The following is a 25,904-nucleotide window of genomic DNA, read 5'->3' as shown; positions in this document are numbered from 1 at the left end:
CAACATAACTGCCCACAACAATTCTAACGCTACAGTTCCCAGCTTCAGTTGGGCTTGCTCTCAGTCATGAGTGCAAATATTCCTGAATGCACAATTAAAAGAGCTGTTATTTAAATGTGCCAAGAGTTGGTTTTATTTATTTAAGTGGTGGCAGGTAGGGCATTTTCCAAAGTTAGGTTTTTTTAAAAAAAGAAAGAGCACAAGAGGCGGGAGAGAGAGCAGGTCCCTGCCCTCTAGGAACCTACAATCTAAACTCCTGGAAAAGAGAGTTTCAACAGAGGGCAGGAAAGGCTAACAGGACAAATCTGGGGCAAAAGTCATTTAGTTTAGAATGGAATCAACAGACTTAAATGTTCAATGGAAAGATGAAGGAGGAACTGAAGGAGGAAAGGTTAGAGTGCCCTATAAGTGTTCTTGGAGGGAATTTAGAACCTTAGACACGGGAGACACCCTAGAGGTCATCCATCTCAACCCCACTTTCGCTCAGGGTTGGGATCTTGCAACCTGACCTTCCCAGCTGTGCTTTTACATCCTTCTGGCAAAAAGCAAAGCCACTGACCTCAGAGGCAGTCTCTGCTCCACCAGTGATCAGCATTCACCTTTAGGGAGTCTCTCCTAATGGTTATAGCCAAAATCTGGTTCCCCGCAGTTGCCCCCCATTTCTTGGGTTCCCTGAGCCTCTGGCCGTGAAGGAGGAGGGAGAGGGAGGCCTGTGAGTCTGCAGACTTTGGTGCCAAGGTGACCCTTTAAGGCTGCCGCCTGCATTAATCATGCAGATTGGGCAGCTGTGCATAATTTCCCTGACTTTGCATAATTTATTCTGCTTCCGCCATTGGTAAGGAGGGGCAACAAAGTTCTCAAGCCCCAAACGCAGGAGATCTTACTCAACAACTTCTCCAGCTCCTGTGATTCCACCAGGTGTTCGCTGTGCATATTTAAGCACATATTTGAGATGATGAGAACTAGACACTTGGGGCGTTAGCATTAAAAAAAAGAAAGAAACCTGATATCCTCAGTAACTCTTAAATATCTCATTCAGCCATTGGATTTCACATTTGCAGTTTCTTGGACCGGTCCTCTTAACGCAATATTTCTTATTATTATCATCATCATTCCCTTGTATTTGACATTTGCAATTCTTTGGGCGGTCCTGTTAATACAACACATTTTACAATTATTATCATTAAGTTTATATATCTATAAAATACTTGTGTGGAGGGAAATCTAGGCAGTCTCCAGGCAATACAAACGCAATAAATTATTCTTACGATTCCCTTGTATTTGACATTGGTGATTCAGGTCCTGTCAGTGCAACGTTCTGTTTATTATTACTACTACCGGCAGTGCTTTTTTTCTTTAAAAAATGTTTAGGGGTACTCTCCTTTTGACTCAAGAAAATCACCATTTTATAGTTCAAATCGGGGGAAAGAAATACAGTCAATGGACAAAAGTACAAAGATTCACACAATGTTTCGGGGTATCCGTGCCCTGAAAAAAGCACTATTGGTATCAACTCATTTTGACTCAAGAGTAGCCCTATTGAAAATAACAGAGCCGAGCCGCCGGTTCCCTCTGTCCGGTTTCCATTTTATTGTTTGAATGTTTTGAAAAAGTTCCTTTCGCTGACCATTTTTTTGCAATCCGCTTGATGCTTGGCTGGTTTTTTTTGTTGGCTTGCTTGTTTCCAAAATACGCACCATGTCACGAAGCAAATCAATCTCCCCCGGGAGGTCTACTCTGAGCAGGAGTTCCTACTCGCGACCCCCTGCAGCCCCTTCTCCTGGGGGCGCTGAGCGCCTTCTCTCTCCCCCCCCCCACCGTCCATCTCCGCTCCCCACATCCCATCCCACGCTCCTCCTGGAACAAAGGACGCCTCGCCTCGCCTCTTGGCACCGTGGCGCACGTCTGGCTATAGATGGGGCTGTGGAGCCCCGACTCACCCCTTTCTCCCAGCGCCTGCCCACAGGAGAGAAAGGGGGGAGGAGGAGGGAGGAGGAAGGAAGGAGCAGGCGAGGCAAAGAGGGAGGGAGGGAGGGAGGGAGGGGGCGTCTCTCTCTCTCTCTCTCTCTCTCAGTAGGGATGTGCGCGCATCGCAAAGTGGTCCATGCCACCGGAGGTCTCTTGCGCTCCCTCTGAGAAGAAAGAGGAGCAGGAGGGAGGAAGGAGGAAGGCAACAAGGAAATAAAGAGGGAGGGAGGGAGGGAAAAAAAGGGGGATAGTCATTTATTTCCCCCCCCCCTCCTGCGAAACAGCCAGCCCAAGCCTTCAGCTGCTTGCTCGTCTCCAGGAGACCAGCTTCGATTCTGATTTTTCCTCTCTCCCTCTCCTTTCTTTCTTTCTTCTCCTCCCCCCACCCCTCTTCCTCCCCCCACCCCCTTTTTCCTGGCGGCCACCCCCCCGAGGAATGATGAAAAAAACCAATTCTGCCAAGCGGGTGAGTTTGCAGCCCGCTTTCTGAAGACCCCCCCAAAAGCAGAAGGGTCGTTGTCCAGTTTCTGTGAGATTGGAGGGGCGCGCGGTGGGGAGGGGGGAAGCTGGGGTGTCAGGGCATGCGTTTTTTCTGGATTATTGATTATTTGGTTGCTGTTGTTGTAAATATCGTTTCGATGCCCTTCGATTCGGCCCCCTTCCTCCAACAATTCAATTGCCTCCTATCTCTCCCCAGTAGCCCCCAGTAGCTGGGTCCTTTAAACTGGTACAGAAGCTGGATTGTCAAGTGTTTATTATTAAAACTGTGGGTTTGGGGGTGGGGGGTGTTTTGTTTTCGTTTGGTTTTTTTGCATTAATTCTGGGAGCATTCGAAACAACTGGGAAACCCACCACCCTTACAGAAACAACGCCAGGGTGCCTATTCTCCAGATTTAAGACTGTTTACCGTGGTTAGAAAGGCGGGGGGGGGGAGAGATCCATTTGAAAACATCAAATTCTGCAGCCCCACATTTGCTCTTAGAAACGGGGCCTCGTGCGAATATTATCATTATTAGGACCGCTAATATGATGTTGTTGTGCTGCGCGTTTTCAAAGGGCGAGAAAGCAGGGAAAACACGAAAATTGTGATGGTTATTTTTTAAGGAAAAAAGGTGAAACGCAGAGTAGACAGATTGACACAGTCTGTTTCCTTACATAATGGATGTGGAGGCGGTGTGGGGTGGTGGTGGGGTGCCAGAGGGTTTTTTAAAAAATTGTTTATTGATTTGTGCTTCATCATCTCTCTCTCACACACACAGAAAGAGAGAGGGACCGTTAGAATTGGGATTGTTTTGTTAGTTTAAAAATAAAAATAATATTAATAACTGCACACTTTCAAGGGAGGACGGCGGCTCAGAAAAGATTGCCAGCGGACTCTGCAGCGATAGAGGGGCCCTATCCTGCAGTCTCCGGGAAGGAAGGGTGCAGGTTGGAGAGGCTTGAAATAAAAGACATTCCATCACAGTTTCCAATTCTCTCTCTTTTTCTCTCTCTCTGGCTTCTCTTTCCAGGGTCACCAGGAGGGGAACCAGCAACCCACTCTGCTGGAGAAGGTGGGCTGGGTCCGGAAATTCTGTGGAAGAGGCATTTTCCGGGAGATCTGGAAAAACCGCTACGTGGTTCTGAAAGGGGACCAGCTGTACATCTCGGAGAAGGAGGTAGGATCTCTCTCCCTTTCTCTCTTGGAATCTCCTTGGAGGGCAGTGCTGCTCCCCCACCCCAGAGAGAGATGGCAACCGTTTCCCACGCCCCCCACCCTCCGAGCCGGAGCTCCAAAACAGGAAATGGGGGGGGGGAGGAGGGAGGAGAGACCACTGGCTGGGGCCTTGCCTGAGACCTAGATTTTGCAAGTTGAAAAGGGGCAGCAATTTTTGAAGTCCGTGGAAGCGCAGCAGGCACTATAGGGCTGCCCCCAAAGGACACAGGCCCAGGGCCCTTGTGGGAAATGTGGCGGTTTGTTCCCAGGATGTGGGGTCAAAGGTGATGAATGTTGAGAGGGGTCACTTGCTTGCCAGCAGCAGCAAGCAAGCAAAGGAGCCAACTCCTAGGGGCCGAGATTCCTTTGCCCCCAATAAACATTTGAGGGGGCTGCCCCCTAAGTGGATGGGAATTGCCATTCAAATGGTGTGCATGTGACGTGTCTTGGAATCAATTATGTGGGGCTTACCTGGGCCCCCCAATGTTCTATTCAGGTTGGCACCCCTGGCGGCAGGGAAAGGGGTTCAAAAGCCCTTTGGTATCTTCACAGCTGTTGGGGAGTGGGGACGGGTGGTCTCCTGGCTGAGGGACCCAGCACTCGCTTTTCACGCAGAAGGTCCCAGGTTCATTCCCGGCATCTCCCGGTCAGGCTGGGAAGGTCTGGAACCTGGGAGAGGTGCTGCCTGTCAGTGCAGACAATACTTAGCTTGATGGACACAGATGGTCAGCGTAAGACAGCTTAGAGAGGGCCGCAGCTGAGGCCGGGAACATTTGCCCTCCATGCAGAAAGTCGCAGGTTCAATCTCCAGGTAGACCCCCATCTCAAAACCCTGGAGCTGCCGGTCAGAGTAGACAATACTGAGATAGAAGGACCAACGGCCTCACTTGTATTAATATGGCTTTTTAGGTTCTTCCATTAACCGGCCCTTTATTCAGATCCATGAGGACTAGCGCCCTGCTTTCTTCTTAGAGAAGAAATGAAGGAGGTCCCAGACTCAGTGCCCAGGAAGAGAGCCGCTGCCTGTCTGTGTGGGCAGTACTGAGCTAGATAGACTGGTGGCCTGACTTCTGGAATGGCAAGTTCCTGCCTTCTTATTTGCTAGTCCTTTCTTTGTGTTCCTGAGGACTAGAATCTTGCTTTGATTTAAAGGGAAGGCCGGTGGCTTCGCAGCTCAGCACTTGCTGTGCGTTCCTGTGATGGTGCTCCCCTGGCTACTTGGCCAGAGCAATGGGCGCCATTATGGGATTTCCATCCCGGGTGTCGGGAACATTGTTTGCCAGAGTTCGGTGGCGAAGGCTCTACGTTCAGTCCCTGCTGGCAGCATCTCTGGGTAGGGATGGGAGAGGCCCTGAGGCCCTGGAGAGTTGCTGCCGGTCCGTGTAGACAATACTGAACCAGATGGACTAGAGGTCTGAGAGCTTCTTGTATTTCTGTAGAGTTCTGCATTGTCAGCCATCCTTTCCTGAAAATTTGCATCTCGATTTCGAGGCTTGCTTCCTCCTGCGACATCCTTTCCTGCTTGCCAGGCCGGCTGTGAGACAAAGGGCAGGTTAAATGCAAAGTCCTGTGACACATCGCAGGCCCCCCAAGTGGAAATCTCTCCCTTAGCCTTGTTAAAACCTTCATCCTTTTCAGACGATTAACCTGAGCAAGCATTAACTTGGCTGCATTGCCGTCGATGTGCCTGACGCTCTTACCTGTGCCCTCATATTTCAACCATCGCCGTGACCCGTTTGCAGGAAAAATAAATCCTGGGGCTAAATAAATTATTTCATAAAATTTATGTGCCGCTCGATTGCGGGGGGAAACAAATCTCACAGGCTGTCGAGAAGAACTAGCAACAGTTTAAGACTTTTGAAAAGTTAAAATAGCAGTAGAGTAAAAACAGGATTAAAACTGGCGCCGGCCGGATATTGTTTTAGATTCTTTGTCTAATCAAAAATGCTTTCAGCAGGTGTGTGCAAAAAAATAAAAAAGAAGACCTGCTATCAATAGGCAGGGAGTTCCACAGTGCATGTCCTTATTTATTATTTCCAAAGAAATTGCTTGGAAGTTGCACCCAGAGCTCCTCATTTTCAGGTGGACAGGAAACGGCAGCAATTTCTCGGAGAGACAAAAACAGCACTTTGCATGCAGCTGGAGACTACGAGGGTCTCGTTTCTAATAAGAGGTGAAGTGGTTTAAACCTATTTTGCACATCCGGCCTTCTGGCCTGACTCTTTGTGACCCTCAGTTTGTCATAGCAGCAGGAAGCCTAACTTTTATGCATTTGCTCTTCCTTCTTTTTTCACTTTGAGGTGTGTGGGGGGTTTTTTTGTAGCATCGTGCAGGGCAGATGGTGCTTTTTTCACTTGTGCGAAAAGGTCGGGTCCCTGCCCCCATCAGCTTGCATTCAGAATTAAGAGGTCGCGGTTAGGGTGTGCAGGATAGCAGTGAGAGAAGAACCCGGGGAGGGGGCCGCGAATGGATGTAAACAGACACCGGGTCACCTGGGGGGGGGGTGACGCCTTAAAGCAGGGAGAGTTCCTAGTCTCCATGACTGGAGAAAGATTTCTGCAGTCCACATGGGTTGCAAAGAAGGTTTGAAATTAGTCCTGTCTGAGGACCTGTTTTTGTAAATCTGCTTTCCCCACCCTTGTGGTCAGATAGGATTTGTTCCTCAGGAAGCCCTGGGAACCTGAAATGTTTGAGGTGGGTGGGGAGTTAATGGGACAGCCCATTGCACCATCCCGCCAATGTCTATCGTATTCCTGGCTTTACACAATCTTGAGAAGGGAAGGAAAGAGCGGGTTTGCGTTTTCCTGTCCTCAGTTCCCGAGACAAACGGAACAGTGGACTGCCCCTAAGGCAGGGCTGAGGAATCGAGCAACCTTCATAATAATAATAATAATAATTTATTATTTGTATCCCGCCCATCTGGCTGGGTTTCCCCAGCCACTCTGGGCGGTTTCCACAGAGACCAAAAATACACTAAAATGTCACACATTAAAAACTTCCCTAAACAGGGCTGCCTTAAGATGTCTTCTGAATGTCAGGTAGTTGTTTATTGCTTTGACATCTGATGGGAGGGCGTTCCACAGGGCGGGCGCCACCACCGAGAAGGCCCTCTGTCTGGTTCCCTGTAGCTTTGCTTCTCGCAATGAGGGAACCGCCAGAAGGCCCTCGGAGCTGGACCTCAGCATCCGGGCAGAACGATGGGGGTGGAGACGCTCCTTCAGGTATACTGGGCCGAGGCCGTTTATAGAGACTCATAGAGTCGGAAAGGACCCTTGCAATGCAATTCAGATCTTTCTGGACCCTGACTCCTGTCCATTGGTTGTGCTGGGAGATGGAGCCCAGCAACGATTCCCTTCCTGCACTTCCCAGCCACTGGTATTCAGAATCATTGCCGCCTTCAGTTGTGGGGGGCAGAGCGTAGCCACTGATAGAGCCTTCCCTTCCTCCATGAATATTCCTCTTTTAAAGCCATCCAAGCTGGTGGCCATCACTGCATCCTGTGGCAGTGAGTTCCACATTATCACCGGTCTTGAAAGACCTACATTGGCTCCCAGTACGTTTCCGAGCACAATTCAAAGTGTTGGTATTGACCTTAAAAGCCCTAAATGGCCTCAGTCCAGTATATCTGAAGGAGCTTCTTCACCCCCATCGTTCTACCCAGACATTGAGGTCCAGCTCCGAGGGCCTTCTGGTGAATCCCTCACTGCAAAAAGCCAAGTTACAGAGAACCAGGCAGAGGGCCTCTTTGGTGGTGGCGCCCTCCCTGTGGAACGCCCTCCCATCAGATGTCAAAGAGAACAACAACTACCAGACTTTTAGAAGACATCTGAAGGCAGCCCTGTTTAGGGAAGCTTTTAAAGTTTGATGTATTGCAGTATTTTAATATTTTTTTGGAAGCCGCCCAGAGTGGCTGGGGAAGCCCAGCCAGACGGGTGGGGTCTAAATAATTTATTATTATTATTATTCCACAGTTCAACAGAAGAAGGACTTGGTTTTGCCTGTCCTGAAACATCCTTGTTAGATTCCCCCCCCCAAAAAAAAAATTCAGCATTATGGGAGAGAGAAGGGAAACTTTTCTCAGCATAACTTGGTCAACTTCTTTCACGTCTCCGCTTACTCACTTTTTCTGTAAACTGAAAAGTCTGTCCCCCCCCCAAGGTTTTTCGCGAGAAGAGGGATCTCAGAAACAGGCTTTCGGAAGAGCGGGCGTTTTAATTACCATGAAACTGACCGGGCGCTTTGGTGGCAGGAAACTAAGGCATTAGAAATGCAAAGAGGTGATTAGGCAGAAAGGCAGAGGACGGGGCGATCCGGTTACGGAGACACCTGATCTCCAGGGTGGGTGGGGGGCTCGCTCGATGGGTAGGCGGGCGCAGGTGGGGGCGAAGGGCTTGGAGGAAGGGGCTCGTTCGGGGTCCGCCGTGCCTTAAGGCTGCGTTGCACACCGTGCAATTTAAAGGCGCCCCGGTGCCACCAAAGACTGCTGGGAACTGTAGTTTATCCCTCATGGAGCTACAGTTCCCAGCAACCTTCACAAACTGCAGCTGCCAGGATTCTTTGGGGGGAATCATTTGCTATCCTAGAATTCGAAGGGACCACCAAGGATCAACTAGATCAGCCTTTCTCAACCTGTGGGTCCCCGGATGTTGTTGAACTACAACTCCCATCACCCCTAGCTAGCAAGGCCAGAGCTCAGGGATGATGGGAGTTGAAGTCCAACAACATCTGGGGACCCACGGGTTGAGAACCGCTGACCTAGATCAACCCCCTGCAATGCCCTCAAGAATCCCTGGAAGACGGGCATCCAAATTTTGCTTATAAACCTTCCATGAAGGAGAGTCCATCGCCTTCCGAGGGAGTCTGTTCCACCCTCAAACAGCTCTTACCATCAGAAACGGTTACCTAATGTGTTTTGTCGGGATCTGCTTTCTTGTAATTTGAATCGGTTGGTTCGGGTTCTACCCTCCAGAGCAGGAGAAAACTCTGGGTGTCAGCTTTGATATTTGAAGACAGCCGTCATATCTCCTCTCAGTCTCCTATTATTCGAGCTAAACATTCCCAACTCCCTCATCCATCCCTCATCTGGCTTGGATAATAATAATAATAATAATAATAATAATAATAATAATAATACAGTCATACTTCGGGGGTTATAGATGCTTCGGGTTGTGCGATTTCGGGTTGCGCACCGCGCCGAACCTGGAAGTACCGGAAAAGGTTGCTTTTGGGTTTCGGCGCATGCGCAGAAGCGCCGAATCGCAACCCACGCGTGTGCAGATGTGGCGCTGCGGGTTGCAGACACTCCGGGTTGCGAACGTGCTTCCCGCACGGATCATGTTTGCAACCCGAGCGTCCACTGTAGTAGTAGTAGTAATAATAATAATAATAATAATTTTTATTGGCTCAGGGCAGATCCCACCAAATATATAATACATTAAAAACACAAAATCACAAAATTGCCGATCGAAAGGTCGGCGGTTCGAATCCCCGCGGCGGGGTGCGCTCCCGCTGCTCGGTCCCAGCGCCTGCCAACCTAGCAGTTCGAAAGCACCCCCGGGTGCAAGTAGATAAATAGGTACCGCTTACCAGCGGGAAGGTAAACGGCGTTCCGTGTGCTGCGCTGGCTCGCCAGATGCAGCTTTGTCACGCTGGCCACGTGACCCGGAAGTGTCTGCGGACAGCGCTGGCCCCCGGCCTATAGATGTGAGATGGGCGCACAAACCCCAGAGTCTGTCAAGACTGGCCCGTTCGGGCAGGGGTACCTTTACCTTTACCTTTACAATTTAAAATAAAATTAAATGGGAAGCCACGAATCATAACCGTAGGGGTAAGGAATTAAAAGTGCACCAGGCCCGGCCACTCATGCTGGTCCCATATGGGTTGATAGAAATAGCCAAAGAGGCCACTTACATAGTGTCTCATAGAAAGAAGGGGGTCAGACTGAACCCCGACCAAAGGCTTGGTGGAACAGCTCTGTCTTGCAGGCCCTGCGGAAAGATGTCAAATCCTGCAGGGCCCTGGTTTCTTGTGACAGAGCGTTCCACCAAGTCGGGGCCAGTACTGAAAAGGCCCTGGCCCTGGTCGAGGCCAGTCTAACCTCCTTGAGGACCTCCAAAGTATTATTGTTTGTGGACCGTAAGGTTCTCTGCGGGGCGTACCAGGAGAGGCAGTCCTGGAAGGCAGGGCAACCGATGTTCTCTCCCAGTCACTGAGCTGCCATTACACCTGATGTAATTGTGGGAGCATCTCTAAGAGCCTTCTTGTACTGAATGCCACTGGTCCATCAAGCTTAGTACTGCCTACACTGGCTGGCAGCTGTCGCTCTCCCAAGGTTTCAGGAAGGACGTATCTCCCAGACTTTCAGGAACTGAAGTCGGGACCTTCTGCATGCAAACCCGGTTTTCTGTTTCCATGATGAGTGGCATGTTTTTGAAATCATACCTTAAATCGAAATCCGTAAGGTGTTTGTGTGTTCTTGATGGACTGGTCTGAGCCAAAGGATCCAGACTGAGCTGGGAGGATGTTCCCCATCTATCGATGGCGGAATATTGAGTCCTGAAGTTCTTCCAGGAGGACTTGGCTGGGAGGGACCTAGCCAACCAGGGTTTGCGAGATAACCTCGGGTTAGGCGTCCCTTGCTGCCTGGGCCTCAGTGTTGTAGCGGGTTGGACTAGATGACCCTCTGGATCCCTTCCATCTCTAAAAAAGTCAACGATTCTCTGGCCTTCTCTCTTTGTCGCTGACCCCCCAACTGCAGTCATGGTGTGCAGCCTCCTTTGCTGATTCTGAACTTCCTCTCATCCTCTCAGGATGCAGGCTTGTAAAAAAGGCTGGGTGTTCTCCATGCTAAAAATATTTCCGAAATTATTTGCCCAGGCAACCCAAATCCTTGCACTAAAAAGGCTGGATCTGTGACCCCGCGTGAGTCACACACACCAAGCAACTACACGTGGTTGATTTTTTTTGCTCAATTCCTTCTGTTACGAAGCTCTCTTTCTGGTTGGCTCAGTCCGTAGAGCCTCTGAATCACCGGGTTGTGGGTTCGAGCCCCAAGTAGGGAGAAAAGATTTCTGCAGTCCTACTGGGTTGGAGTAGATGAGCCTTTGAGGGCCTCCCAGCCCCGTAATTCTTCGTCGTCTGAGATTATGCCAGGCACTGCCGGAATATTGTAAAAGTCTACCTTCAAACCCCTAAGGGTTAGGAATCTGCTCTTTTTATTCCTGACGTCTCCCACTTAAAAGAAAGGAAGGAAAGGAAAGTGGAAGAATGTAAGAGCCCTGCTGGATCAGATTAAATATTTCTCCAGTCCAGTATCAACGGATGTCAATGGGGAAGGGAACTGAAGGCAACAGAGGTAGACTGCCCCTAAACGTGGAGTTCCATTTAGATATTAGGGCTAACAGCCATTGTTAGGTCTCCTTCCCTGGCCCCAATAATAATAATAATAATAATAATAATATATATATATATATATATATATATATATATATATATACCCTGCCCTCCCTGGCTAGAACCGGGCTCAGGTTGGCTAACACCAGTAAAATTGCAGTAGAAACATAATAGGGGGGGAAACCAATTTAAAATACAGGTTAAAATGCAATTTAAAATGCAGCCTCATTTTAAAAGTAGCCCACAGATCAAAACCATAACGGGAGGGAAACATAAGGGTCAGGCTGCGCCCTGACCAAAGGCCTGGCGGAACAGCTCCGTCTTGCAGGCCCTGCGGAAAGATGTCAAGTCCCGCAGGGCCCTGGTCTCTTGTGACAGAGCGTTCCACCAAGTCGGGGCCAGTACTGAAAAGGCCCTGGCCCTAGTTGAGACCAATCTAACCACCTTGTGACCTGGGACCTCCAAAATGTTGTGGGACATACCAGGAGAGGCGGTCCCGTAGGTACGAGGGTCCTAGGCTGCATAGGGCTTTAAAGGTCAAAACCAGCACCTTAAACCTGACCCTGTACTCTACTGGGAGCTAGTGCAGTTGGTAAAGCAATGAATTTGTCTAATCTGACTTAAGAGCCATATAAGCCCGCGGCCAATTGCAATACTGCAAATACAGAAATTCTGTCCAGTTTGCAGAACGGTGAATTCCATTTATTTACGTACAGGTGATTGCAATTCCATACCACCTTTTTTCCTCTAGGGAGCTCAAGGTGCCAAGCATAGTTCTCCCTGCTTATTCCCACAACCACCTTGTGAGGGAGTCTAGGCTGAGAAGGAGGGACTGGTCCCCAAGTGCACCCCGATGACCTCCATGGCTGAGTGGCAGGATTTTAACCCTGGTCTCTCCCAGGTCCTAATCTGACCCTCTAACCACTACACAACACTGCCCCTATACACCTTCTAGTTGCTGGGGGGCGGCGGATTGGCACATAATCCACTTTAACCAAGACCGTAGACTTGAGAGACAGCCTGTTTCTGTTTGGTCCTAAAAGCCCCCACCCCAACCCCAAAATCTAGGCCTCAGCTTCACATGTCCTCAAAATGCTGCTTACTATTTTTTTTTGGGGGGGGGGAGGCTGGGCGGAGGAGAGCGTTGATCCTTGCCCGCCACCCGACTTCACCTCTTGTAATTAATTCCGATAGCGTGCTAAAATGCATTTGATACGAGCCTTGGAGAAGGTGCGCAGATCGATGCCCCTGGAGAGTGAAAGTCTGTGTTTATTGATGTGTGTGAAAGAGAGCGGGGGGGGGGGCAATTTCAGCCGTGGCCTCCGCTGCTCCTGGGGTGGAAGCTCACACACACACACACACACACCCCTCCAAGACAGGTTGCCAGATCCCTGCAGGCACGCACAAGCTTTTTGCTTTAAATTTTAATCCAACGTTAAAATTGTTCCATCCGTTTACTTAATGCACTAGCTCTTAGCAGATCCCCCCCCCGCCCCCGGCGTTAAGTTTGGAGCATCACTGCCGGTCAGTGTGGGTAATGCTTACCCTGATGGACCCGCAGCCTTGACTCTGCAGAAGGTGGAGTCTTAGGTCCTTGTTCAAACCGGCTGCTCATTCACAAGCCGTTCTGGCTTGCCAGTTAATTACCGATGGTAACAATGACCATGAGGACTAGAATCTTACTTTATTTTTTTTTAATGGATGTAGCTCTGTAGTCCTGGGTTCAATTCCCAAAGACATCTCCAGATCGGGCTAGATGGACCGATAGTGTCTGGTTCAGCTTCCGATGTCCCGTTTACAGATCTGGAAAGAACGCGGATGAGTTGGGGAAATCTCTGTGAATTTGTCTACTCCAAAGCCATCCAAGTTGGTGGCCATTGCTGCCTCTTGTGGCAGGGAGTTCCGCAGTTCCAACTGTGTGAAGAAGTCCTTTTTATCTGTCCTGAATCTTCCAACTTTCAGCTTCACGGGATATCCCTGAATCCCACTGTTAGGCGAGAGGGTGGAAAACTTTTCTCTATCTACTATCTCCATGATACGCACGATTTTATAAACTTCTACCATTTTGCCTCTTACTCGCCAATTCTCTAAACTAAGAACGACCAAACTCCGCAACGTTTTGCCATAGGGAAGTCTCTCCATCCCCTTTTCTGAACCTTTTCCAGCTCTTCAGTACCCTTTTTGAGGTGAGGCGACTGGAACCGCGTACAATATTCCAAATTCGGCCGCACCACCGATCGGTATCGCTGCATTACGATATTGGCAATTTCCATTCCCTTCCTCGTGACCCCAGGCGTGGTAAACCTTTCCCAAGGACTCTCTCCCCTCTGCTTCCCAACAAACTGCTCCGATCGCCAGCTCACGGGCACAGATTTTTGCGCTGCGATAGCCCAGCCGAGCTGCCCATGTGCTCACAGAGGCGCGCATGACATGCCCTTCCCCCAAATTGATTTGCGAGAGTTGAGCATAAGCTGTGTTAGGTCAACCTGACGTGAGCAGCAATCGATATCGCCGTCCCCTCCGTTCTGCAATGGAGAAAATTGCATTTATTTGCGGCTCCCTAGTTGGAATGAACATGGCGCTCCATTAAGCTGCCTCTGCCCTTGCTGTTTTTTTTCCTCCCAAATCCCTGTGGTTTTGGAGGGTGTTGTGAGCGGTGCGATGGTGCACTCGTTCCCTCGTGGTGCGGACACACTTGTTTGGGGACGCCTCCCACTAGTCAGACGGGCCTTGCTAGCTTTAGGAACGCCGCTACCAGAGGTTAGTAGGGTTTGGGATTTTTTTAGCTTAGAGAAAAGGCAAATAAGAGCCAACATGTTTGTAAAATTCTGCCTGGCACGGAGGAAGCAGACAGAGAAGAGTTTTCCCCGCTCTCTCTCTTTCGTTATACTAGAACTTGTGGAAATCTAAGGAAGCGGAATGTTGCAAGATTCAGGGTGCATTTCTTCCTGCAGCGCAGAATTAAACTTTGGAACTACTTGCCGCAGCAGGCAGTGACGGACGTCAACCTAGAAGGCTTTAATAGAGGATTAGACAGATTCATAGAGAAGTGAGCTGCTAACTTGGCATTAGACTGAGATCTGGCTGGTAGGCTGTTGTTGTCCCCCCCCCCCATGCACAGCGAATGTGTCCGTTTGGAAATGGATCGCAGGAAGGAAAGAGGAGCCTGACCGCCGGGTTCAAGCCCAACGTGGGTCCACGCTCTTCTGTGCCGGGGTTTAATTCCCTTTTTGGCTAATCTCTTCTCTGGGGACAAAAAGCTTTAGGAGCGAAGGCGGTGGTTTTATTTCACGTGTCGCAAATCCTGCGTTGGCTGCGGGTCTCAAGCGGCTTAAAGCGAGCTGTCCTGCCTTGAACACAGCAGAGATTCTGGCCCGGTTAAAAATAGACGGCGCTCATCCTCCTCCCCCCCCCTTGACTTTTTGTTCCTGGCCGCTTCCAAAATGCACCAGATAATAGCGCAGCGATGTTGGTTTTCCTCCTGCTAAACTGTAGGCGTGCTCATCCCTTCCTCAAAGCTGACTTTCGCAGATGGATTTAAGATATCCGTGTCGTTTTTAATTTCGTATTTTGCTTTTGTGGCTTTTTGGGCACCCCGCCCCACGATATTTTCGAGTACGGGACGGTTTAAAACAAAAAAGTATCTTCCATATGTACACGTCCATAGGAATGCAGTAAACCTGCATCTTAGGTGCGGTTCACATACAGCAGTCATGTCCAAAGTCCGTTTAATCAATTTAATCCAGCACCCTCGTGGCAGTATACAGTGGTACCTCGGGTTAAGAACTTAATTCGTTCCGGAGGTCCGTTCTTAAACTGAAACTGTTCTTAACCTGAGGTACCACTTTAGCTAATGGGGCCTGCTGCCGCTGCCGTGCGATTTCTGTTCTCATCCTGAAGCAAAGTTCTTAACATGAGGTACTATTTCTGGGTTAGCGGAGTCTGTAACCTGAAGCATATGTAACCTGAAGCGTATGTAACCCGAGGTACCACTGTATGTCCTGGGGTAAAATCCTAAAAATAACTCAACAACTTTGGGGTAAAATTGTAAAAAAATCTCAACAAACTCAATCCTAAAAACCTTGGTTGGCCCTCACGCATGTTCACTTCATCAAATCTGGCCCCCTTTGAAAAATGTTTGGGCACCCCACCAACAGAGTTTCAACCGTACGCTGTGAAGGCGAGCTGGCGGGGATCAGAGGTGAGTGGAAGCCACAAAAAAGAGCTCTCAAGTTCTCGCAGGAAGTCAGGTTGCCCAGAAACCTCTTGCGGGAGCATCCCCACCGCCAGAGTCCGATTTAAGGAAGCACAACCGATTTGGCCGCACTGGGCACAGAGCCTTGGCGAAGCTGCAGGGGATGCCACAACTGTGATTTAGAATGGGGCGCAAAAGGCAGGGGCGCCGAATTTTGGTATCGCACCAGGCGCTGCTGAAATTTGAGACCTGCAAGGTCCGCCACTGCCTACCGCACCCTGGCAAAAGGTGAGCCACTCAGAGGATGCCCCAGGAGGGACTTGGCCAGAAAGACCAAAACTTGGAAGCAAGACCAATAGCTTAAATGCTCTATTTGCACTGGGTCCGCTTCAAGTTTCTAGTTTCCTCTCACATCTGAGCCTCCCGCTCACTGGCTCCCTTATAGCTGGCTAGCTGTGGGGCAAGTCCAAAGGGAATTTTGGCTATACCTGGATGTTGCCTCGGTGCGTAACCTTTGGGACCAAACGCAAGTTGGCTGTGAATGCGCTTTCTCTCCTGCAAATTCCATTCGTTCCATTGGGAAGTCTCCAGTAAATGAATCCCGCGTTCTGGTTAGTGGGGTGTCATTTGCAGTCAGTACCCCCAAACACTACTACTACTATTAGTAGTAGTAGGGACGTGGGTGGCGCTGTGGGTTAAACCACAGAGCCTAGGACTTGCCGATCAGAAGGTCAGCGGTTCAAATCCCTGCGACGGGGTGAGCTCCCGTTGCTCAGTCCCTGCTCCTGCCAACCTAGCAGTTCGAAAGCACGTCAAGTGCAAGTAGATAAATAGGTATCACTCTGGCGGGAAGGTAAGCGGCGTTTCCGTGCGCTGCTCTGGTTCACCAGAAGCGGCTTAGTCATGCTGGCCACATGACCCGGAAGCTGTACGCCGGCTCCCTCGGCCAATAAAGCGAGATGAGCGCTGCAACCCCAGAGTCGGCCAGGACTGGACCTAATGGTCAGGGGTCCCTTTACCTTTACCTAGTAGTCATTTGCACTTTTAAAAGCTGCTGCACGCATGGTTAACTTATGGGATTTGCCGCCAAGAGAGGCATTGCCAAAGGTGGTAGTGCGTTCACGATATGGCTTCTAAATAACCAGGAAATGCTTTTCCACCTGTAAAACCTGAAAACTTTATTTATTTATTTTAAGGAAATGTTTGTCCACCTGGCCTGGCGGTTGTACTTTATGCAATGACAGTGTATCCTGCAGAAATCTGCAGGTGTGGCTTCCCCAGCTATGAAGATAAACGTAACGCTTTCCAATTAATAATAAATAATTTTTTTTTTTATACCCCGCCCTTCCCGGTTTAAAAATTGGGCTCGGGCGGCTAACAGCAAATGTGAAACAGTGAGTAAAATGTGACTTAAAAACAGCATAAAACTGCATAGAATACAACATAAATATCAATATCAATAAAATTCTAAAATTCTGGGGTCATTTTTTTGGGGGGGGGGGGAACCCCAGTCAGTAGACATTGAACAATCACTGGGGCTAACTGGCCAAGTTGTTCCTACTAGGTTCCAGCAAGGAGACCAGGGAAGAAGTTAAATGTGGGGTCCCAGAAAGGGTTTCTTCACAGAAGAGGAAAGGGAAAAGGGAATAGAGGATCAGGCTAATTCAAATTGAAGGCCAGGCAGAATAGCTCAGGCCCTGCGGAAGGAGATCAAGTCCTGCGGGGCCCTAGTCTTGTGGGACAGAGCATTCCACCAGGTCGGAGCCGTCACTGAAAAAGCCCTGGCCCTGGTGGAGGATAGTCTGGCATTGACACAGCTGCAGTGGGGAGCTGAAAAGCTGGCAACCCTTTTTGGCTGGGATCCCACCTAGCGAGTAGAGAGGGCCGTGAGCAGATGGAGGAGTCGCTCTGCCTCTTCATCTCCAGGGTGCAATCCTCTTACACCCGCCATCCAAACGGGTGCAGTCAATCGCTGAACTGCAGTGGGGACCAGGAGCCTTAGCCTCCCTGTGGGAACTACAGTTCCCAGAATGCTTTGTGGCTGGGGAAGTCAGAAGGCAGTGATGATTCCCATTCTAATCTGCTTTCATCGCAATCAACGCTGTTTTCATTCTGCTGCATCTCGGTTTCCACCAAATGCTAACTTCTTCTTCTTCTTCCTGTCTTCCTACGCAACACAATCGACTTGATTATTTACGCACGTTACAAATGCCATTTACGCAAGTTACTGACGTCATGGCTCATGAATGCTGGATGCAATTTAAATGAAAGGTGGCAGCAACCATAATCAATTACGTGTTGTCTGCGGACTGAAAGCAGCAGCAGCAAATGCCGATCAATATTTGCTGGGTTGATTCCCATCACGTAGACAGGACAAATAAGTCAACATTGGCCATTTTGCTTCTGTCTGAATCCTCCAATGTCTGATTTCGTTGTGTTAAGAGGAGTTTGGATTTGATATCCCGCTTTATCACTACCTGAAGGAGTCTCAAAGTGGCTAACAATCTCCTTTTCCCTTCCTCCCCCACAACAAACACTCTGTGAGGTGAGTGGGGCTGATAGACTTCAGAGAAGTGTGACTGGCCCAAGGTCACCCAGCAGCTGCATGTGGAGGAGCGGGGAATCAAACCCAGTTCACCAGATTACGAGTCTACCTGTTCTTAACCACTACACCAAGCTGGCTCCATAAGCCAGGATAGTTAAAACAGTTGAGGGTTTGTAGTGTATAGAGACAGAACCAGCAATCAATCGCAAATGAAAGACTCTCACTGAACTTGTGTCCCTCTGTGTATGTGTTTGTTATTCCCTGCCTGCAGGTAAAAGATGAGAAAAACATTCAGGAAGTGTTTGACTTGAACGATTACGAGAAATGCGAAGAGCTCAGGAAATCAAAAAGCAGAAGCAAAAAGAACTACAGCAAGTTCTCGCTCGCCCACTCCAAGGAGCCTGGGAACACAGTAGGTCTTCCCTATCGCCCCCACCCAGAGGGATTCCTGGCTCCTGGTTAAACTATGGAACTCCCTGCTGCAGGATGTGGCAGGAAAAGGATGGTCCTTCCAGCATCCTTGGACTCCAACTCCCATCAGCCCCCAGCCAAGGTGGCCAATGGTCTATCATCAGCCAGTCTCTTTATTACAGTCAGCGGCCGGTATTTTAAAATCTGTAAGCTAGTACCAGACAAAACAAGACAGAGCCATAACAATACGATGACTAAATAACTGAAGCATACTATAGAATGCCAGGCGCAGAAAATAAAGCCGTAAGTTTGTTAAAATTAATCCCCGGTGAGTTTTACTTGCTGCAGCGCAGTATTTAGCTCCCAGATTAGAAGAGATGGATGCATCCCCGATCGGAGAGGAGTTTTAAAAAGCATAAAATTCACCTGATCGCCTGGGGAGTTTCTGTAAAAAGGAGTTTCCAATAAAAATCCGGCGTGAATCACAATAAAAGAGCAACGCATAAGAATAGTTGCTTCTACCTCTCCAGATTTGCTAGGGAGTTTGTGTTGACAATGGGAGATTATGATATTTTTTTTTTGCAGCTTCACCTCCTGTAGGCATAAGGTAACCCATCCAGCAAGGTTAAAGGAGCCAGACCAGCCGGGATGGCCAGTGGTCAGCAGTTAGGGGAATTGGATTCCAGTGACCCCTTGAGGCTTTGCAGACTCCCCAGTCCTGGGATAGTAACAGCACCCTAGGAAACCAGGATTTCGTCATTGATCAAAAGCTATAGAGCCACGAGTGAAGAATGGGTCTTCTTGGCTTGTATCTCCTTTAATGGGAGACAAGGAAGGGATGTAATAAAGCAAGGTTTAAGTGATCCTCTCTCAGACACCATGGTTTTGCATTACTGTTTATTTTAGTTTGAAAATTCATGCCCCGCTCGGCCATAAAGGCTCCAGGAAAGGCTTAGCTACAATAAAAAAAACCATGACAACCTGACAGTCCTTGCCCGCAGAGGTTTATAAAGTAAACAAGAACGGCACACAAGGGGAAACGAACAAGGAGGGAAGAGGAAAAATCAAAACTCAGGCACAGATTTCCAAACAGTTGTCCTGATGGAAGAGGCCTTCTGCTTCCCATCTCTCGTGATGGGATGGCTGCCCCCAGGTGACAGGAAAGGAGGCCTGCGGGAACTGGCTTGCCGTAGCAGAGCTAAATGGAGGGAGCTCTGCTGTCCAGAACCAGGCTGTCACCTGGGTGCTCCAAAAAGCCAACCGAGTTGTAAGAGGGTTTTGTATTTCCATGCATTGTTAGGGACTCATTCTTCCACTAAAAAGCTGTTAGGCGCTGGTCCGTCTGACGTAGATGGACGCCATCTTCCTTTGCCTTAGGATGGGTCTGTTGACGGCGTGACATCTGCAGCTGATGTGCGTTCCTTCTCTCCTAGGCACCTAACCTTGTCTTCCTGGCTGTGAGTCCTGAAGAAAAGGAGTCCTGGATCAACGCTCTCAACTCTGCGATAACTCGGGCCAAGAACCGCATCTTGGACGAGGCAAGTAACCTTCGGGGAATGAGGTGTTCATGGGCAGAGAATCTGCTTTGCATGAAGGTCCCGGGTTCAGTGCCCGAAGGCTTCTTCTGGGTAGAACAAGACAGGCCAATTCTCTGACCTGGGTCAAGGCATGTTCCTATTTAAACTGGCCCTTTCGTTCAGAATCAGGAGGACTAGAGTCTTTATTTTGAAGCGGAGGACCATAGCACAGCAGCATGTAAGAGATCCCAGGTTTGATCCTTGATGGAATCTCGACCTAGGGTTCAGAATGTCCCGTTTATGAAACCCTGGAGAGCTACTGCCAGTCAGTGTTGACAGTACTGAGACAGGTGGACCCCAATCGTCTGCCTCTGCATAAGGCAGAATCTGTTCCTACGATGTGGATCTTGTGCCCCCCCCCAACCTGTTCAAGGGATTGCCCTTTGAAAGTTGCCTTGGAGTTGTTTTTATGAGCAAAGCAATTAGTAGATTAATAATCTATTGTTTGCTTGGCTCATAAAATTACCTACCGTATTTTCCCGTCTATAAGATGCCCCCATGTATAAGACACCCCCTATTTTGAGGGACTCAGATTTAAGAAAATGGGGGGGGGGAGAGATGTATCTGTGTATAAGATGCCCCCTAATTTTTGACATTATTTTTTAGGGGGGGAACCTAGTTAAACACGGAAAAATACGGTACTTACTTAACTGTTCCTCCTCCCAGGAACAATGAGAAATGGACATCGTTTGTATTCATTCATTCATAGCATTTGTACCCTTCTTTTCAGCCAAAAAAAGGGGGGGGGCAAAGAGGCTTAACAGACAGTCAAAACAAGAGTTCCTTCCCGCACAATCTGAAAGCAAACAAAACCACAGCACGCAAGGGAAAATGGACAGGGAGGGAAGAGGAAAACATTGCGCTTATGGCAGGCGAAACAAAAGGGGCCTCTGCCGGGTTGTAGTCTCCCACAGTGAAGCTTTTGAGACCCCCCCCCTGCCTCCAAGATCCCTTTTGTTTCTCCACTGGTTGCCCCCCTTTCCCTTTCCAGCCATCCTCCCACCCACCGTAACGTGAGCTTATATAAAGAGCTGCCTCTGCTCGGAGTTTTAAACAGTGCGATTGAATTAAGGAACCCTTTTAAAGAAAAAAATAGGAAGGAAGAAAGAAGAACCGAGACTACAGTCTGCTGTCTCCGATATCACCGGGGCCATCTGTCTCTCTTTTTTGATCGCTCTGCCTTTGTGGGCTCGTGACTCATTCTGCATCTGCAGAGCAGGGCAGAATTGAGAGTGCCGCTTCCTCGCTGCTAAATTTAGGGGAAGGCTGAGGGGCGGCCATGGTGAGAATTTCTTGCTTTTATTTAAAGGCTAGGGTTGCGGTTCCGCCTTTTGATCCGTAATAATCCCCGGGGTCATAGGCAGAGATGCTTCTGAATGCCGGTTGCCGCGACGCCCAGGACGGAGAGAGTGTTACTCTTGCGCTCAGATCCCACTTGCTGGTTTCCAGTTGGGACACCTGGTCAGCCACTGGGAGGATAGAATGCTGGACTAAGTAGGCTCCCTTTGGCGTGAATCAGGAGCAGCAAGACCAAAGAAGAGATTTGTCCACATGGTGCATTGTTAAACTATAGGACAAGGGTCGCCTCTTTCCCTACAGACCCTCTTGGGTGCTGAGATGGGCAGAGGGCACCCTCTTGGTTGTTGCAGAGGCTCAGGGGATGGGGGCCTTCCCTGTGGTGGCCCCTAAGCTGTTGAACATCCTCCCTGCAGAGATGTGCCTGCCACCTTCATTGTACACCTTCCAGAGGATGCTAAAGATGTACCTCTTTGCTCAGGCTTTTGGCACTCAGGGTGCATGTTTTTTTAAAAGCCACCTTATTTTGTGATTGTTATTTTAAACTGCTTTTAACATTGCATTTTAATTGCTGCAACTCACCCTCGGACCTTAGGGTTAAGAGTGGGCTAATTATTATCGTTGTCCTTAAATCTATTACCTCCAGCCCTTGGGCAGAGGTCAGGAACCTTCGGCCTGGGGGCCAAATGTAGCCTTGCAAATTCTCCTCCCAGGCAGAGGTGTAACGAAGGTCTCTGGCGCCTTAGGCAAAGAGCTGTATCGCTGCCTCCCCTCGCTGGAAAATCACTTTGCTGCACTAGCCACATTAGAAATTACTACATTTCACGCGACCCAATTGCTTGAAACGTCTGGAGTGAGGGCAGGGAGGAAGGGCAGAAAAAAATCACGTCTTTGTGCCACGGTGCGAGAAGAATGGGAAGCTTCTCCTGTGTTTGATCTCCGTGCGACAGCAGCGATTATCTCCCCAGATAAATACATCATATGACCCATAGTCCGATAGGTGGCTTTTGAGCCCCTGGTGGGGACTGGTTTCACCAACCCCTAGGTACACCTCTGTGCCCAGGCCACACCCCTCACCAGCTGTTTTGCACCCCCATTGAATGCTTTTTCCTGTCCTTGATCCCTGGTCATGTTGTCCGCTTGCCTGATAATAATAATAATAATAATAATAATAATAATAATAATAATTATTATTATTATTATTATTATTATTATTATTATTTATACCCCGCCCTCCCCAGCCAAGACCAGGCTCAGGGCGGCTAACACCAGGTATAAAACAATTAATTAAAATAAAACTTAAAAAGAAGATTAAGCACAACATTAAAATGCAGCCTTATTTCAGTAGAAACTCAAAAACTTTTGGTGGATTGAAACGTCAAATCTTCACCAAAGGCCAACTATCCAAACTGGTCCTACATGGGCCAGAAAAAAGCCAGGGAAGTCCCCAAGTAGGAGTTCCATCACAGAAGGAGAAAGGAAAGGGGCAGGGAGGGGATCAAGTTGATTCCAAGCCAAAGGCCAGGCGGAACAACTCTGTGTTATAGACCCTGCAGAAAGAAATCAGATCCTGCAGGGCCCTGGTCTCAGGAGACAGAGCGTTCCACTGGAGCCAGTGTTGAAAAGGCCCTGGCTATGGATGGATGACAGAGGGGTGTTTGTGTGTAGCAACTAGCCCACTGTAGAAAAGAAAAATGTTACATTCCCTTGTCTGTCCGGTTTCCTCACTGGCCTTGTCTACCTCCAGAATGTGGTCCCTCAAGACAGCTGCCTGGAAGGGAAATGGCCCTTGCTAGGGAATGTGCTGTGCTAGGGTGACAGAGCGCTTGAATCCACTTTGGATGTGCCGACTGACATTCCAGAATGGGCTCCAATCCGGGAAAATTCTGACTGCCTGGAGGCGGCCATTGGCCCAACAGGTTTAGCAGAATGATGCTCAGCTTTGACCAAAGTGCGCTTGCACCTTCATGCCTGGAATGTTGGCCGGCAACACACTTCTGAGCAGCGCCTGTCTCTCCAGAAGATTTGCAGCCCTGCAAATTCTGGAGCCTCTGCCAGGCAGCAGTCGAGCCGTTTTCGACCCCGAAAGAGATTCCAGCTAATTGTTGCGGGTAATGAATACACCGCAGAGTTCCAGGCTAAGCTGACGGATCAGCCCCTTTCAGGGAGCCAAAACGAGAGGGATAAATTATTCACCGCGATCCACTGCGCTGGCCTGTCGTCGTGACAAACTGACGGTGGGTGTGCTTGTGTTGCATTTCAGGTGACCGTGGAGGAGGAGAGCTACCTTGCCCACCCGACTCGCGACAGGGCCAAGATCCAGCACTCTAGGCGGCCGCCGACCAGGGGGCATTTGATGGCTGTGGTACGTTAAGGCGGATTTCCTGCTTCCGTTAACGGCACACACTCAGAACTGGACACGGGAAATATATACGTGCAGTACAATCTCATCTTATGCAGGGGTTCGGTTCCAAGGGTTCAATGCACACACAAAAAGGCAGATTTTCAAACCACCCCGTGTGAGCATATCTAGACTCCAGGAACTAGCACATTGCACAGGTCTCGCTCCCCAAGCAAGGCAGAGAGCTCAAAAGCTCCCCGCAAAATGCAGCATGGAAAAAGCTTTCAAGCTCTCTGCCTCATTTGCCCGCTCGGCACACTGGCTCCAGGTTACAGATGCTCATGCAAGATCTCACAGGAACTCAGATGGCCCCACGTGATCTCATGAGAGCATCTCGGAGCCCGCGCGCTGAGTGGGGCTTGCCCAAGCAAGGCAGAGACCTCAAACAGGCTTTTCGCGCCATGAAAACCTGGCGCAAAAAGAGCTTTCAAGCTCTCTGTGTCGCTTGCTTTTAACTTGCAGAATTCGAACCAGCCGGACTTCAACCACTTATGTCTGAAACTGAGCAAATTAAGTGCACATCAGATGACAATTGCTGGAAATCACGGGAGACGTGGTTGTGTTCAGGCCCTGGTTGCAGGTTTCCCATTGAGGCATCTGGTTGGCCACTGTGAAAACAGGATTCTGGACTAGATGGGCCACTGGCCTGATCCAGCAACAGGCTCTGCTTATGTTTGTATTCGATCCCTGTTTTTGTGTGTGTGTGTCAGATGGCATAAGCATGCATGTTTTGTTTTGTTTATACACATGCAAATGTTGACTGATTCATTGGGCATAGGAAGTAGCAACTATGGACCAGAGTCAAATTCTTCATTTCTGTCCTTGGTATTGGGTTACCTGGCACAAAAAGAGCATTGAAGCTCTGTGCCTTGCTGCAGAGGGGTTACAGTGGTGCCCCGCAAGACGAAAAACGCGCAAGATGAAAAACTCGCTAGACGAAAGAGTTTTCTGTTTTTTGAGTCGTTCCACAAGACAAATTTCCCTATGGGCTTGCTTCGCAAGGCGAAACGTCTTGCGAGTTCTTGCGAGTTTGTTTCCTTTTTCTTAAAGCCACTAAGCCGTTAATAGCCGCTAAGCCGCTAATAGCCGCTAAGCCGCTAATAGCCGTGCTTCGCAAGACAAAAAAACCGCAAGACGAAGAGACTCGCGGAACGGATTAATTTCGTCTTGCGAGGCACCACTGTATTTTGGCATGCCAGCTCTAGAAGACATGGGGTGGTTTGTGTCCATGTGCTTTTGTGTTTACCTGCCATCCCAGGAACATGACCCCTGCGTAAGATGCGACCGCACTGTTGTATCAGTGGGTTGATTTGTGATGCCTCCAAAATAATTCTCAAAACACGTAGCCTTTATCTCTCTCTCTCTTCCTGCCCCACGACCTCTGTAGGCATCTACCTCAACGTCTGACGGAATGTTGACCCTCGATTTGATCCAGGAGGAGGACGCTTCCCCGGAAGACCACGGCACCTGCGAGGAGAGCTTCCGGGTGGACCTGGACAAATCAGTGGCCCACCTCTCGGCCGGGCGGCGGCGTTCGGATTCCGAGAATGTGAAGCCCACGGAGAAAAGCCGGACGAACAGCCTCCCGAGGCGGGAGGTGGCATCTTGGGACAAGTTCTCTCAGCGCACCGACTCCTTTGAGAAGGGTACCATGTACACCCCTCAGGTTCCGAAGAAGCTCTCCCACCTGGAGAAAAACAAATGTGCCTCCATGGAGGAGATCCTGTCGTGCCGGGACTCTTCCTCGGCGCACCGGGCGGTGCTGCGGAAAGGGCTGGAGGAGCAGCTGGCTTCGGCCGGGCCAGAGCAGCTGGGCCGGATCCAGGAACTTGTTGCGTTGAAACTTGAAAAGACCCAGGAACTGCTGGCGGAGGTGAGGGGCTACGCCGAGGGGAAACGGAAGGCCAAGGACCCCGCTTCTGCCGCCGCCACCACCGCCTCCTCTCCCTCCTCTTCCTCGTCTTCTTCCAAGTTGGACTCGGAGGCCATCTTGCAGGAGACGGAGCGGCTGCTTGGGGAGGCCTCGTCCAACTGGAGCCAGGCTCAGAAAGTGCTGCAGGAGGTTCAGGAACTGAGGGGTCTGTACAAACAGCTCGAACTGCAGCTCTCAGACCCCAAATCCAAACAGAACGCGCAATCCCAGTACAGGAAAAGTATGATGTGAATGGAGGCCCGTTTTGGGCCCTCTTAGGCGGGAAGGACAGGGTGTTAGGGCGGCTAGGAAGAGGGTCAAAAGGGTTGGTATGTACCTTTTTATTACCACTATTATTTACAGTGTTTGATGCTGACGAGGTGCCTGTTCTCATCCAATCCTAATTTCTCACCAGTTTGATTTGCTGCCCTTCTTTTGCCCCCTATCACCCCCTCCCTTTCCCCTTCTCCAGCCCCAGACAAACACATTCCAATAAATCAGTTTGTATCCA

General features: G+C 49.5%; 1 protein-coding gene and 1 long non-coding RNA gene across 2 annotated transcripts in view; one reads left to right on the top strand and one right to left on the bottom strand.

The window, feature by feature from the left end:
* LOC309520792 overlaps window positions 1-25,904 on the bottom strand; it is a 106,251-nt gene that overhangs the window by 36,661 nt on the left and 43,686 nt on the right. The gene's annotated exons all lie outside the window — the stretch shown is intronic.
* PLEKHO1 (pleckstrin homology domain containing O1) lies at window positions 1,883-25,904 on the top strand. Its single transcript, XM_082202352.1, has 6 exons — window positions 1,883-2,434; window positions 3,480-3,626; window positions 18,068-18,208; window positions 19,641-19,745; window positions 23,344-23,445; window positions 24,869-25,904. The coding sequence occupies exons 1-6, from the start codon at window positions 2,405-2,407 to the stop codon at window positions 25,643-25,645; spliced, it is 1,302 nt and encodes a 433-aa protein (XP_082058478.1). The 5' UTR covers window positions 1,883-2,404; the 3' UTR covers window positions 25,646-25,904.

Source organism: Podarcis vaucheri, assembly GCF_965113315.1.
Source record: "Podarcis vaucheri genome assembly, chromosome: 16".
Lineage (NCBI taxonomy): Eukaryota > Metazoa > Chordata > Lepidosauria > Squamata > Lacertidae > Podarcis > Podarcis vaucheri.
The sequence above is the reverse complement of the archived record's forward strand: the minus strand, read 5'-3'. Positions and strand labels throughout refer to the sequence as shown.

Excerpts from the sequence above, each read along its gene's own strand:
- PLEKHO1 (XM_082202352.1), top strand. The coding sequence starts at position 2,405 with ATGATGAAAAAAACCAATTCTGCCAAGCGG. Across the intron at positions 3,627-18,067 it reads TGTACATCTCGGAGAAGGAG|GTAAAAGATGAGAAAAACAT; the intron begins GTAGGATCTCTC and ends CCCTGCCTGCAG. Across the intron at positions 19,746-23,343 it reads AGAACCGCATCTTGGACGAG|GTGACCGTGGAGGAGGAGAG; the intron begins GCAAGTAACCTT and ends GTTGCATTTCAG.